The following is a 14,706-nucleotide window of genomic DNA, read 5'->3' as shown; positions in this document are numbered from 1 at the left end:
CCATGTTAAATATACCGTACTTGTTTTGTATATTTATTCAGGGGTCTTTACCAGATGCGATACTCTAAAGTTAATGTAGTGGTTTATTGGATTGTCCACCAAAAAGCATCATTGCAGCAAAACATAAAATAGGTCAAATAGCTACAAAGAGATTGTCCGTTTGTTCCCCATCTTTCCTGGGATCCTGAATACTAGATTGCGTCTGTCTGTCAAAAACATGGTTGAATGAAAAAGCACGTGGTTAACTCGCATATCAGCTGTCCAGCATACAACCTGGTGTCCACTTGGTGTCCGTGTAAAGTGTGTCCTCCCCTTCCTGTGGGTCGCGTGGGTATATATGTCCGACATAGCACGTGTTCGCTACATATGGTGTTACCATCTACCCTGAGCTAAGTACAGGAGTAATACATGTAATATCAGCTAAACCTTCCACAAGGCAATGTGCTCAGTACAGATTTAAGAAGAATTAATAACCATTCATTAATATTGAGCATACCACTATTACTGACTATTTATGTTGTTTCTTATTGAAATTTTCTTTTCCTCTTCTAGGAAGCGAGGGATTGAAGTCGTACAGGTGAGTAGGATCACTTTTTATTTTCAGACTTCATAAATTGCATATGTCATAGTTGGTTTTATCTGACTTCCTAATCCAGAGAAATCATTGAAAACCCTGAAAGTGGATATCTTGCTTATGTACACAGTGAATTCACCAGCAGAATAGTGAGTGCCTCTCTGGAGTAAAAGGCTATGTGCGCACGTTGAGTATTTGCTTGCAGAAATTTCTGCAAGGTTTCTGCATCTCTTGGAAGGAAAAACACGCAAAAAAAGGCAAAAACGCGTTTATGTATGCTTTTATGCATGAGATTTTGCATACGTTTCTGTATAGCAATGAAGGCCTTTTTTAGCTAAATAAAGATATTAAAAAAAAAAGTTTTGTGATGTATTTTCTTGGTTCAAGACTACCTTTTTCATGCTGAAGCAGTGGCATTAGGGTTATGGGATTAGGGTTTGGTGTCAGCAGCTGTCATTGACCTCTAGCCCTAGGCTTAGTAATGAAAAGGTGTCAGCCCAATACCCTCATTACTATATCGGTAAGTAAACACAAACAAACACACACATTGTCACCATCCTATGTAGGGGCATTAACAGAACGAACTGAATAGGCTGTAACCAAACAGCAACTGTTAATTTTAAAGGAAAAAAAAAATAATAAAAAAAATTGCGTGGTCTCCCCCGTAATTTTAATAGCCAGCAGAGGGAAACATGAAGGCTGATGTTAATATTCTGGGAAGGAGCCAATAGCCAAAAAGGTTCCCAGGCTATGAATAACAGCTCACAGCTGTTTGCTTAGCCTTTACTGGCTAGTTTACAGGGGGACCCCAGAAAAAAATTGACATGGCTCCCCCTATAAAATCTAACCAGCAAAGGTTAGGCAGACAGCTGCAGACTGTTATTAATAGTCTAGGAAGTGGCCATGGATATTGGCCCCTTTCCTGACTAAAAACATAAGCTCTCAGCCGCCCCAGAAAAGGCGCATCAATTAAAGGCACATAGACTCCTTTAATGAATCTTAATTAAACCATACTCGCCAAACTCTTAATCCACTGACGCCAACGTCTCCTGCAACAAAAATAAAATAATAAACCACAATATTCTTCACCTGTCCCCGAGAAGATAATCCATAATGTCCCACGAGGATCATGATGTCTTTGAGAGCAGTCACTGCTATGACTACTATCAAACACAGCCGGCAATACACTGACAGGAGTTAATCGCTCCCGCAATGCATCACTGAGCTGCCGTGAGAAAGTTCTCACTCAGCGGTGCCGTAAGTGAGAGCATCGGAGCTGATCAGCTCTGGTGAACTTTCTCATGGCAGCTCAGTGATACACTGCGGGAGCGATTACCTCCTGTCAGTGTATCCCCAGCAACTGTGTAGAGCAGTCACATCTCCCGATGTGACTGTTCTGCACGTGAGATCGCCGTGGGACACTCGGGATTACCTGGACTACGGCGGACAGGTGACTATATGGTGGTTTATTATTTTGCATTTTTCTAGGAGATGAGACGAGGGAATTTGGTGGTAGGTGAGTATGATGGGTTTTTTATTTTTATTTGAATATATATGTAATTATTTAACTTTTTTTTTTTTTATTATATATAACTGTGAGCACAGGCGCCGGCAGATCAGTGACCGCAGACGTAGCCCGATGGGAGCAGTAGTCTCATCCGCCAATGACTGCTGACCTGCAGTAAGCTTTTTATCGCTGGTCACCGCTGCGGGTCACAGCTGCGGGGTCACGCTGACAGCGTGACCTGGCAGCACGCTGACCAAGTATCTTACCGGCGGTAGCGTTACTGCCGATAAGAACCACTGCACCAGTGTTTCCCACACTGAAACACCATAGAAAGCCGATATAAACGCAAACAAACTCAGCAAATCCGCAAACCTTTTTATTCCTGCGTTTTTTGCTGCGGATTTGACTGACCCAATTGAAGTCAATGGGTGAAAAACATTGTAGAAACGCACAAAGAATTGATATGCTGCCCAAAAAAAACGCACTGCAAAAACTCAAAGGAAATTTACTGATCATGTGATGTGCACAACACTTCAGGATTGTCATTGAATTAGCTTGCATAAGTATTTCATAGCATTTTTGGCCCATTTCCACGTGGAAAAAATGCAGCCGAAACGCATCAAAAACGCACTGTGTGCACACAGCCTTATACAGGATGTAACTCAGGATCAGTACAGGATAGGTAATGTATGTACACAGTGACTGCACCAGCAGAATAGTGAGTGCAGCTCTGGGGTATAATAGAGGGTGTAACTCAGGATCAGTAATGTAATGTATGTACACAGTGACAGCACCAGCAGAATAGTGACTGCAGCTCTGGGGTATAATACAGGAGGTAACTCAGGATCAGTAACCTGTAAATAATGTATTGTACACAGTGACTACTCCATATTTATTCATGAACTAGAAGGCTCAGGATTACCATATCAGGATTACCATATAATATAGAGCACCACTTTTTGTACTCTTGTTCAAGTTCCAGATGATTTTTCCTTTTCAAGGAAAAAAAATATATATTTGCATTTCCTTTCATAATTGTTTATCTCGCCTTCCCGTGCCGCCTTGGAAGGCCCCGGTTGAAGGCGGAGGAGCTGGCAGCTTATTTGCACCCTGATAACAAAAGCACTTGTATTCAAATGTGGTAATCTTATGTCGCAGTTAAGTGACAGCTGGAAACGCTGCAAAAATCCTTCAGCTGCTGCTTTCTGCAAAATGTCAGTTTGTTCTCAGAGTTTAAAAATCATATTCTTTAAGGAGGACCTGCAAAGCGACAACTACTCAAAAAAAGAAAAAAGTTTAATTCCTCTGTGTTAATAACAGCAATGGAATAGAAATACAACCATTATTCAGCAGGGGACTCAGTGCATTAGAGAAGAGGAACACACAGCTCAGTTCTTCCTGGTGATGAATAAAATGCAAGGCAAGGTGAACACTGACACAGAAATACTGAGAGGTCAATGAAGTGAACTCAATGTATATTTCCAATTCTGCAGAGATCTGCTGCATTGTAGTTGTTCCTCAGGTTTGCGTAGTATTGGTGAATTCTAACTACAAAAAGATAGTGGCATGTCACTAAGGAGCAACTGACAGCATTGGAAATATCACATGGGACATCTTATGAAAGGTACATATGCCCATCAGGGTCCCTAAAAAGCAGTGTAACCATTTCAATGAAGCAAAATAGAAAACCTCTCAAGAATGTTTATTATTCCCAGCACATTTAGGGAATCAAATAAAGACTTATTTTAATGGCTGTGGTTATAGTTTCACAGAAGACATATACTCTATGTTTAAATGGGTTGTCACGTCTTCTCTGCTAGCTGTCAGTGCCTGGATTCATTCCTTTATTGTCCAGGTTATACCACCTGTACATATATAATTATATACAGGAGATGCCCAGGTTATACCAGCTGTACATATATAATTATGTACAGGAGATGTCCGGGTTATACCAGCTGTACATATATAATTATATACAGGAGATGTCCAGGTTATACCAGCTGTACATATATAATTATATACAGGAGATGCCCAGGTTATACCAGCTGTACATATATAATTATGTACAGGAGATGCCCGGGTTATACCAGCTGTACATATATAATTATATACAGGAGATGTCCAGGTTATACCAGCTGTACATATATAATTATATACAGGAGATGTCCAGGTTATACCAGCTGTACATATATAATTATATACAGGAGATGTCCAGGTTATACCAGCTGTACATATATAATTATATACAGGAGATGCCCAGGTTATACCAACTGTACATATATAATTATGTACAGGAGATGTCCGGGTTATACCAGCTGTACATATATAATTATATACAGGAGATGCCCAGGTTATACCGGCTGTACATATATAATTATATACTGGAGATGCCCAGGTTATACCAGCTGTACATATATAATTATATACAGGAGATGCCCAGGTTATACTAGATGTAGATATAGAATTATATACAGGAGATGCCCAGGTTATACCAGCTGTACATATATAATTATGTACAGGAGATGTCCGGGTTATACCAGCTGTACATATATAATTATATACAGGAGATGTCCAGATTATACCAGCTGTACATATATAATTATATACAGGAGATGCCCAGGTTATACCAGCTGTACATATATAATTATATACAGGAGATGTCCAGGTTATACCAGCTGTACATATGTAATTATATACAGGAGATGCCCAGGTTATACCAGCTGTCCATATATAATTATATACAGGAGCTGCCCAGGTTATACCAGCTGTCATAGGTATTAAGGTTGGGCAGCCAACTTGGAATTGACTGTCCTGCCGGTCTCTGAAGTAATGCGTAGAGCCAATTACTCCCTCGGTATTCCGGCCACCGGCTACGCGCCTCAGAAGGAGGCTGCCGATCTCGGGGCAGAACTCCTCCCGGTATTATCTCCTTGTGCTGTGACTTCGTTTCTCACTCTCCACATTACACTTCGCTTCGTGTCCTTTCTTAGGATGCTGCCGCAATGGGTGCAGGCGCAGCTCCGTAACGTTCTATCTCGTGCTTGGCCTCTGTCAGGATCCCACGCCTGACGGGGACCCTCTGTCTGCAGCTCAGATGTTCCTCCTTTCCCCCTGTCTGCCTGACAGGTCCTCTCTGGGTCAAACCCAGGCAGCTTCTGACTCACTTCCTATCCAACCCACCACTTTTACCCGTGTGTGAGGAGTGCCCTAATAGATAGTACCTTTGCTCCCCCTGGTGGACAGGAGTGTGAAGTGTAGTGTGTGACTGTGATACCTGGCAAGGTGAACTCCTTTAGTACAATCAGACATAACATCACTCCCCCTGGTGGAAGAGCGACATTACTGCAACGACCAGGACTCTGGGGCGCTGCACAGCCATTTTGTAAATTCAAAAAAGTTAATTTTTTTCTCATTAATGTACCCTCTGCACTCCATCTTGTCTGTATACTTTCCTTACCCATTATATACAGGAGATGTCCAGGTTATACCAGCTGTACATATATAATTATATACAGGAGATGACCAGGTTAAACCAGGATATGTTCTGTGTATGTGTAGCTCATATTTCATTATTTTGGCATGTTGAAGAACATCATCAATAAGCGATGTGACTAGTTTCCCAGTGATAACTTTAGGCTGCCAGAAAGAAGTCCATGCAGTGTTGTCATAGGCACAAACGTTCCTCTCCCTGAGAAGGTGGTTGTTTGCACAGTGAAGGGTCTTCTCTAGCTGTGCGGTTTCTCCTTAATGTAGTGTTGTGTTTGGTATAATGATCTCCTGTCGTCATTTCCTCTAGTCCTCTGGGAAGTTGATATATTTCCAGCATGAGGGCAGCGAGGGTTCGGCTTCGCCTCTCCACATCTGGTGATCTGTGATTTCAGGGCCATGATTAAAGGGACTTTCACACTTGTTCCCTGCTTGGGCTTCTCATGCAGCTGTGTTCCATGGATGCAGTTGTTTGTATATTGTGCAGCTCTCCCAGGAGAAGTTGTGGTGTTCTCTGTGTAGTTTACCTGGGAGCGAGTCATCAGTTCTGACCCCTCAGACACTCTGATCGTGCTACATAGAGGATGGGGAGTGCAGGGTAACATACATAATTTAGGCTACGTTCACATTTGCGTTGTGCGCCGCAGCGTCGGCGCCGCAGCGCACAACGCAAACAAAAACGCAGCAAAACGCATGCACAACGCTGCGTTTTGCGCCGCATGCGTCCTTTTTTTAATTGATTTTGGACGCAGCAAAAATGCAACTTGCTGCGTCCTCTGCGCCCGGACGCGGGCGCCGCAGCAACGCATGCGGCGCAAAACGCAAGTGCGACGCATGTCCATGCGCCCCCATGTTAAATATAGGGGCGCATGACGCATGCGGCGCCGCTGCGGCGCCCGCCGCTAATGTGAACGTAGCCTTAGACTGCGTGAAAGAAAATTGGTGCTTAAATTGCTGCATTTGTCAGGCGCATTTGACAGCACCCTGTAGCGCCCGAATTTTACCCACATTTCTAAAAGTTGGTGCAGCAGTCTGAGACGTGTGCAAAACTGCTGACTTTTCAATCGAGTATATAATATTATATATATATATATATATATATATATATATATATATATATATATATATATATATATATATATATATATATATACCGTATATATATATATATATAATTTTTTTTTCAAGCTAATTTTTACTTGTGTGCGTCCTTTCCTTTACTCCTCATTATGGGCCTGCTTTCCTTATCCAAACTCCTTAGCCTAATTCATAATTTGAAACTTTTTGAACAGTCGCTTAATTTTAGTACTATTTACTCCAATCCCCTAGTGGAGTACAAAAACTGTCTTTTTTTGTGTACTTAAAAGACTAATGTGTAAAATGTTCAAGGACCATTCAACTTTTTGCTCTAAAAAAGTGGGAACAAAAGTTAGAAAAAAAGATTTCATGCAAAATTCAGCAATCCTTGTACATCATTTTGAAGAATTTGGATCAAAAACAGCAACAAATAACAAAATAAGAACAGTTTTGTGCGTTGGCTTGAGTGATCGATTTTGCAAAAATGTGCGCAAAATGACATCATGTAACATCGGGATGACTGTTCAGTAACATAACCCATAGAGCTGCTGTTCTGACTGTGTGGTTGGTGATATTTGTAAAGTCTGCAGGCCGGGGGTTTCCACTAGGAGGGAGAACAGTTCAATTACAGGCTATTGATTGTGGGGGCAGTCAGAGAAGCTTCATAATGCAGCTTCCTCTCTGGGGATGGTACTGCTCAGAGATGAGTGATCCATTACCTCCATTACATGAGCAGATCCCATGAGATGACACGTCCCGCCAGATCTGAAATCATTGCCCTAGAACAGACTAAACATCAGAACAACATTTCCTGTTTTTTTTATTTTATTTTTATATTTTTGCAATTTTTTTACCAAAACAAAATACGTTTAACCTGTAAATAAATAACAAATTCTATAAATTCTGGAATTTTTTTTTTTAATCAAGATTTTGTTTATACATTGACTAAAGGGTTTGTTCACTTTAACACCATTGTGTGTACATTGTTAATATGCCTTTCTATTACCACAATCATTGACCCCTAGCTGAAAACTGGCCATATATATGTTATATTCTGTTCTATACTCGAGCTTCCTCTGACTGTTTTTTGAAAGTTAGAGAACTTATCAGGGATACTCCTTTATCAGCTCAGCTGCTCTTTTCTAATGCCTACCCAAGATGGTATACAGTTTGGGTGTAAAGATTGCACAACTTAGTGCCGACACTTAATTCTGGAAGATTTCAGCTCTGAATCAAGCATAATTAGATCATTCATAAATACAATTGGGATAGGCCATCAGATTAGATGCTGCCTCTGTATGTCTCTCGGGTACTACACCTCCACCATGTTCAATAGCTTCATCCATGGTACCTTGACCTGCTTGGCCTGCATACTGCTATCTCCGGCCATTGGGCAGAGGTTTTATTAATACTTGTTCCTACACCCTGGGTCCCTTATGTGTGATTTTTTTTTGGCAGTTAAAAACCTGTTTTTCTCCGTAGTCTTTTTCACGTTTTATGTTGCCAGGAAACTGCTGTTTTCTTGAAACATTGGAGATGGTTTATTTTCACATGAAATATTAATGGCAGAGGCTTACAAGCCAGAGCCCCAGGAAAACGTGAGACGCTTCAAATGCAGAGCCAGAAAAAGCTCACAGACGTCAGGAACCGATCACACTGAAAAAACTTGGCGTGCTGTGATTCCCAAAGACCTGTTTATTTTTCTGCCAGAATATCCCCCCGAAACCCCCCACAGCCTACAGCGTGGGCTGTAAAACACTTCTTTTTTTAATAGAAAATATTTTTTATCTGTATTTATAAGTATTACAAATGGCATAAGAAAAATAAAATCTCTCATAGGGTCCCAGAGACTGGTCCCCCTATCATCCACACATGTTTTCGTTATCAGTTAATATTTCTTTATGAAAAATGCACTCATTATATGGTCCCTCAAAAGAAACTCCTGTCTCATGAAGGCAGAAGCTAGCTGTCTCTGTAGACACATGCAACACATGATTAGCTATAGATCTCCAAATCTAGTACTGTCTGTGCCTAGGGAAAGCCAGGAGATGGAAATATCTGTAGTATTAGCATTTACATAGAGAGGGAGGCAGTAATATCCGGGCCTACATTTACAGGAGAGGCAAGGAGACCGTAATACTTGCACTTGCATTTAGAATGAGCAACTAGGAGGCAGTACTATCTGTGCCTACATAGAGAGAAAGGCAGGCAAAGACAGTAATATTTTTGCATAGTTTTGCATAGAGAACAAACAGTAATATCTGTGCTTATATCATTAGGTGAGTGATGCAAAAAGCAGTAATATCTTTGCCAATATTTAGCGAGAGTCAAGGAGACAGTAATTCCTGTGCCTACATTATTTACTGTTTAATACGGTAAGTCAGTAGAGTATACCTACATCATTTATCGGGAGAGACAATGAAGCAGTACTACCTGTGCCACATCAATGATAACGGGCAGGCAGATAGCTATGCCTCTCTCATTTACAGAGAGAGACTAAATATTTTAAAGGGATGAACATGTCCATCCACGTCATTAATATTCTATAGCGAAGAGTACAGTATAAACTATCCCTAATCCAGCAAGGTGACTAACCTATACAGAAGAGAAACTGACCAGACCGAGTTTGGCTTCTTAAGGTACCTTCACACTAAGCGACTTTGCAGCGAGAACGACGACGATCCGTGACGTTGCAGCGTCCTGGATAGCGATCTCGTTGTGTTTGACACGCAGCAGCGATCAGGATCCTGCTGTGATATCGCTGGTCGGAGCTAGAAGTCCAGAACTTTATTTCGTCGCTGATCACCCGCTGTCCATCGCTGGATCGGCGTGTGTGCCACCGATCCAGCGATGTGTTCACTTGTAACCAGGGTAAACATCGGGTTACTAAGTGCAGGGCCGCGCTTAGTAACCCGATATTTACCCTGGTTACCATTGTAAAAGTTAAAAAAAAAACCACTACATACTCACCTTCTGATGTCTGTCACGTCCCCCGGCGTCCACAGGGTTACGCGCTGCTGCCGAGAACTTCCTGCACTGAATGTGTCAGCTCCGGCAGAGCACAGCGGTGACGTCACCGCTGTGCTCTGCTTTACTGCCGGCGCTGACACATTCAGTGCAGGAAGCTCTGAGCAGCAGCGCGTAACCCTGTGGACGCTGGGGGACGGGACAGACATCAGAAGGTGAGTATGTACTGTTTTTTTTACTTTTACAATGGTAACCAGGGTAAATATCGGGTTACTAAGCGCGGCCCTGCGCTTAGTAACCCGATGGTTACCCGGGTGCTGTAGGGGGACTTCGACATCGTTGAAGACAGTGTCAACGATTCCGAAGTCGTTCCCCTGATTGTTGTTCGCTGGAGAGAGCTGTCTGTGTGACAGCTCCCCAGCGACCTAAACAGCGACGATGCAGCGATCGGCTCGTTGTCTATATCGCTGCAGCGTCGCTGAGTGTGACAGTACCTTTAGACTTGGGTCAATTATTTTCTGCTTGTATGAAAAAAACAGACATAATAGAGTTCTCCAGAACTACAGTAGTGTAATCACAAGGTGCGTAATCATTGTGCAAATGTTTGTTTTTGAGATTCTTTGTGGACATCGCAATGGATGAGTCACTAGTAAAAAGTACAATTCATTATTGTGATAAATCGTAGATCTTCTGTTTCAACATACATTCATGTTTTACTGATAATCTGCTAATATTTAGCTATTAGTTAATAAGTTATAGAGCATTATCCAAACTGAAAATCCTGGCATACTGTACATACATTTTAGCTTCATCATATTTTTGTATATACGAGCAGTTTTATAGTGGTTATATTATAGTCTGGTCCGAACAATGAAAGCAATTGTTACAATCCACCTCTCGTGTCTCCCCTTTTTCCTCATAGTTTGTAAGCTTGCGAGCAGGGCCCTCATTACTCTTTGTATCTATTTTGAACTGTGATTATTGTTATGCTGTAATGTCTATTGTCTGTACAAGTTCCTTCTATAATTTGTAAAGAGCTGCGGAATATGTTGGCGCTATATAAATAAAATTATTATTATTATAGTACATAGGAGCAGTATTATTGTAGTTATATTCTTGAACATAGGGACAGAATTAGAGTAGTGTGCAGTGCCTTGCGAAAGTATTGGGCTCCCTGGAACCTTTCAACCTTTTCCCACATATCATGCTTCAAACATAAAGATACCAAATGTAAATTTTTGGTGAAGAATCAACAACAAGTGGAATACAATTGTGAAGTTGAACGAAAGTTATTGCTTATTTTAAATTTTTGTGGAAATTCAAAAACTGAAAAATTGAGGCGTGCAATATTATTCGGCCCCTTTAACTTAATACTTTGTTGCACCACCTTTTGCTGCGATTACAGCTGCAAGTCGCTTGGGGTATATCTCTATCAGTTTTGTACATCGAGAGACTGAAATTCTTGCCCATTCTTCCTTGGCAAACAGCTCGAGCTCAGTGAGGTTTGATGGAGATCGTTTGTGAACAGAAGTTTTCAGCTCTTTCCACAGATTCTCGATTGGATTGAGGTCTGGACTTTGACTTGGCCATTCTAACACCTGGATACGTTTATTTGTGAACCATTACATTGTAGATTTTGCTTTATGTTTGGGATCATTGTCTTGTTGGAAGACAAATCTCCGTCCCAGTCTCAGGTCTTATGCAGACTCCAACAGGTTTTCTTCAAGAATGGTCCTGTATTTGGCTCCATCCATCTTCCCATCAATTTTAACCATCTTCCCTGTCCCAGCTGAAGAAAAGCAGGCCCAAACCATGATGCTGCCACCACCATGTTTGATAGTGGGGATGGTGTGTTCAGGGTGATGAGCTGTGTTGCCGTTACTCCAAACATTTCGTTTGGCTTTGTTGCCAAAAAGTTCGATTTTGGTTTCATCTGACCAGAGCACCTTCTTCCACATGTTTGGTGTGTCTCCCAGGTGGCTTGTTGCAAACTTTAAACAACACTTTTTATGGATATCTTTGAGAAATGGCTTTCTTCTTGCCCCTCTTCCATAAAGGCCAGGTTTGTGCAGTGCACGACTGATTGTTGTCCTATGGACAGACTGTCCCACCTCAGCTGTAGATCTCTGCAGTTCATCCAGAGTGATCATGGGCCTCTTGGCGGCATCTCTGATCAGTCTTCTCCTTGTTTGAGATGAAAGTTTAGAGGGACGGCCGGGTCTTGGTAGATTTGCAGTGGTATGATACTCCTTCTGTTTCAATATGATCGCTTGCACAGTGCTCCTTGGGATGTTTAACGTTTTGGAAATCATTTTGTATCCAAATCCGGCTTTAAACTTCTACAGTATCATGGACCTGGTTGATGTGTTCCTTGGTCTTCATGATGCTCTCTGTGCTTCAAACAGATCCCTGAGACTATCACAGAGCAGCTGCATTTACACGGAGACTTGATTACACACAGGTGGATTATATTTATCATCATTAGGCATTTAGGACAACATTGGATCATTCAGAGATCCACAATGAACTTCTGGAGTGAATTTGCTGCACTGAAAGTAAAGTGGCCGAATAATATTGCACGCCCCACTTTTCAGTTTAGGAATTTCCAAAAAAATTTAAAATAACCAATAAATTTCGTTCAGCTTCACAATTGTGTTCCACTTGGTACTTACATTTGGTATCTTTATGTTTGAAGCATGATATGTGGGAAATGGTTGAAAGGTTCCAAGGAGCCAAATACTTTATCAAGACACTGTATATTCTTGTACATAGAGGCAGTTTCATTGTAGCTATGTTCCTTTACATAGGGTACAGTATTCTGTGTTCTCTCCTGTGTACTATTATGGGGCTTTTGTGCTATTTCTGGTTTCTTTTGCCGATTACAGTCTTCAGTAAGCCCGTTTTCCTCAGTAGATTGAGTTTGTGTAGAGATCCTGCCTGTACATGATGGATATGAAGTCGTTAACATGAAACCTGCTTGGAACAAGTTCTTTCTTCATCCTGTTTATTGTTATCCGTCTTTGAGGCGTAATGTTGTTTGTCATGTTGCTGCTTGTGATGAAGCAGACATTCTGCAGGCTTCTTGTCCTTTTCCCATGTGATTGAACTCTGCTGTGAGAGTCAGGTTTATGGTGCAGCGGACCCTTGTTTGGCTGCTGCCAATAGCTGGATTTCGCAGAGGCAGCGATTAGAACACTAAAAATGTTTGTTTTGCCAGTGAACTAAAAATGGCTGATAATAGAGAACAGTGGATTGTATTTACCTGTCAAACCATCAGCCTCTTCCCATCCCAAAATGGCAGATAACAGGGAACAATAGATCATATTGAACTGCAGTGCAAACAGTGTAAATTAGTGCCCAAATATTAAAAAAACAAGGCTCTTTGTGTCCATTTGTAGGCTGATGTCAGTTTGTGTGCACAGGTGAATCGCTCATTGTGTGTGCTCTTGGCGTTGGCAACACTTGGAGGGGATCGATTTTCTGGGATGGTCCAGGTATCATCTGGAAGCTTATCTGCAGTTCGATAGTCATGTAGGTTTGTACTGGGCGCTCCAGGGGGTGACTTTATGATGGTGGACAAAGTTCAGTTGTCTCCTGCCAGCTCTTATTCTCTGGGTTCCACCTGCGCAAAAGAGCACCAAGAGGAAGGCAATGAGTGCCGAACGGACGACAGCGCTGCTTAGAAATCCTGCACCGCTTTTCTTTTAGTTTGCTGTTGCAAGACAGGTTGGGTGACATCTTGTATGGATGCCATCAGAGGTACTCACTAGAATTGAACCAATTTTCTGCCATTTAATTAAGTCTTTATGATCATCGTGCCTAGTTAAGCAGCTTAAAGAACAGAAAACGTCACGCAACTGTTTAGAGTAACTTTTACTTATTTTTTTTTTGTCATTTGGTGTAAAAATTCTGTATTTTGTTTTGCATTGTGATACGTTGCTGAGTGACATCTGGGTGTTGTTACTATTTTCCCCTTGACACTATTCGGCACTGATTTGACAATATCAGACTCTGCCCCTTTTGGATAGAGGAACAGGAAGTCCTGTTGCTAATTTACAGTGGGTACAGAAAGTATTCAGGCACCTTTAAATTTTTCACTCTTTGTTTCATTGCAGCCATTTGGTTAATTCAAAAAAGTTCATTTTTTTCACATTAATGTACAATCTGCACCCCATCTTGTCTAAAAAAAACCCCAGAAATGTAGACATTTTTGAAAATTTACTAAAATATAAAAACTGAATCATCACATGGTCATAAGTATTCAGATGCTTTGCTCAGACACTCATATTTGTCACATGCTGTCCATTTCCTTGTGCTCCTCTTTGAGATGGTTCTACACCTTCATTGGAGTCCAGCCGTGTTTAATTAAACTCATAGGACTTGATTTGGAAAGGCGCACCTGTCTATATAAGACCTCACAGTTCACAGTGCATGTCAGACCAAATGAATCATGAGGTCAAAGGAACTGGCCAAGGAGCTCAGAGACAGAATTGTGGCAAGACACATATCTGGCCAAGGTTACACAATAATTTCTGCTGTACTCAAGGTTCCTAAGAGCACAGTGGCCTCCATAATCCTTAAATGGAAGAAGTTTGGGACCATCAGAAGTCTTCCTAGACCTGGCCGTCCAGCCAAACTGAGCAATCGTGGGAGAAGAGCCTTGGTGAGAGAGATAAAGAAGAACCCCAAGATCACTGTGGCTGAGCTCCAGAGATGCAGTAGGGAGAAGGGAGAAAGTTCCACAAAGTCAACTATCACTGCAGCCCTCCACCAATCAGGCCTTTATGGCAGAATGGCCCGACAGAAGCCTATCCTCATTGTAATTAAAATAAAGAAAGGGCGTGCACTCAGTTAGGCTAGTTTCACACTAGCGTTTTGAGGAGCTGCGGAGGGCTGCGGACTTCCGTGAAGCCCCGCCCTCGGCCGCTATCTCCGCCTACTTCTGCATGCGGCCTGCGTACCTATCTTTAACATTAGGTACGCAGGTCATGCGGCTGTATGCGGATCCTTCCGCATGCGTCGTTTTGACGATGCGGAGAAAAAAAAATTGCTACCAGCTGCGTCCTACGCTGGTCGCCGCATCGTCAAAACGACG

At 41.9% G+C, this 14,706-nt stretch overlaps 1 protein-coding gene across 3 annotated transcripts in view; it reads left to right on the top strand.

Moving 5' to 3' along the window:
* ITPK1 (inositol-tetrakisphosphate 1-kinase) overlaps positions 1-14,706 on the top strand; it is a 139,024-nt gene that overhangs the window by 32,107 nt on the left and 92,211 nt on the right. For all 3 annotated transcript variants that reach the window (XM_077268176.1, XM_077268169.1, XM_077268183.1), the window contains exon 3: positions 553-577. In XM_077268176.1, coding sequence (XP_077124291.1) covers positions 553-577 — 25 coding nt within the window. The remainder of the gene's footprint in view (positions 1-552; positions 578-14,706) is intronic.

Source organism: Ranitomeya variabilis, chromosome 1, assembly GCF_051348905.1.
Source record: "Ranitomeya variabilis isolate aRanVar5 chromosome 1, aRanVar5.hap1, whole genome shotgun sequence".
In the NCBI taxonomy this organism is placed as follows: Eukaryota; Metazoa; Chordata; class Amphibia; order Anura; family Dendrobatidae; genus Ranitomeya; species Ranitomeya variabilis.
This window is presented reverse-complemented; position numbering and strand designations above follow the sequence as displayed.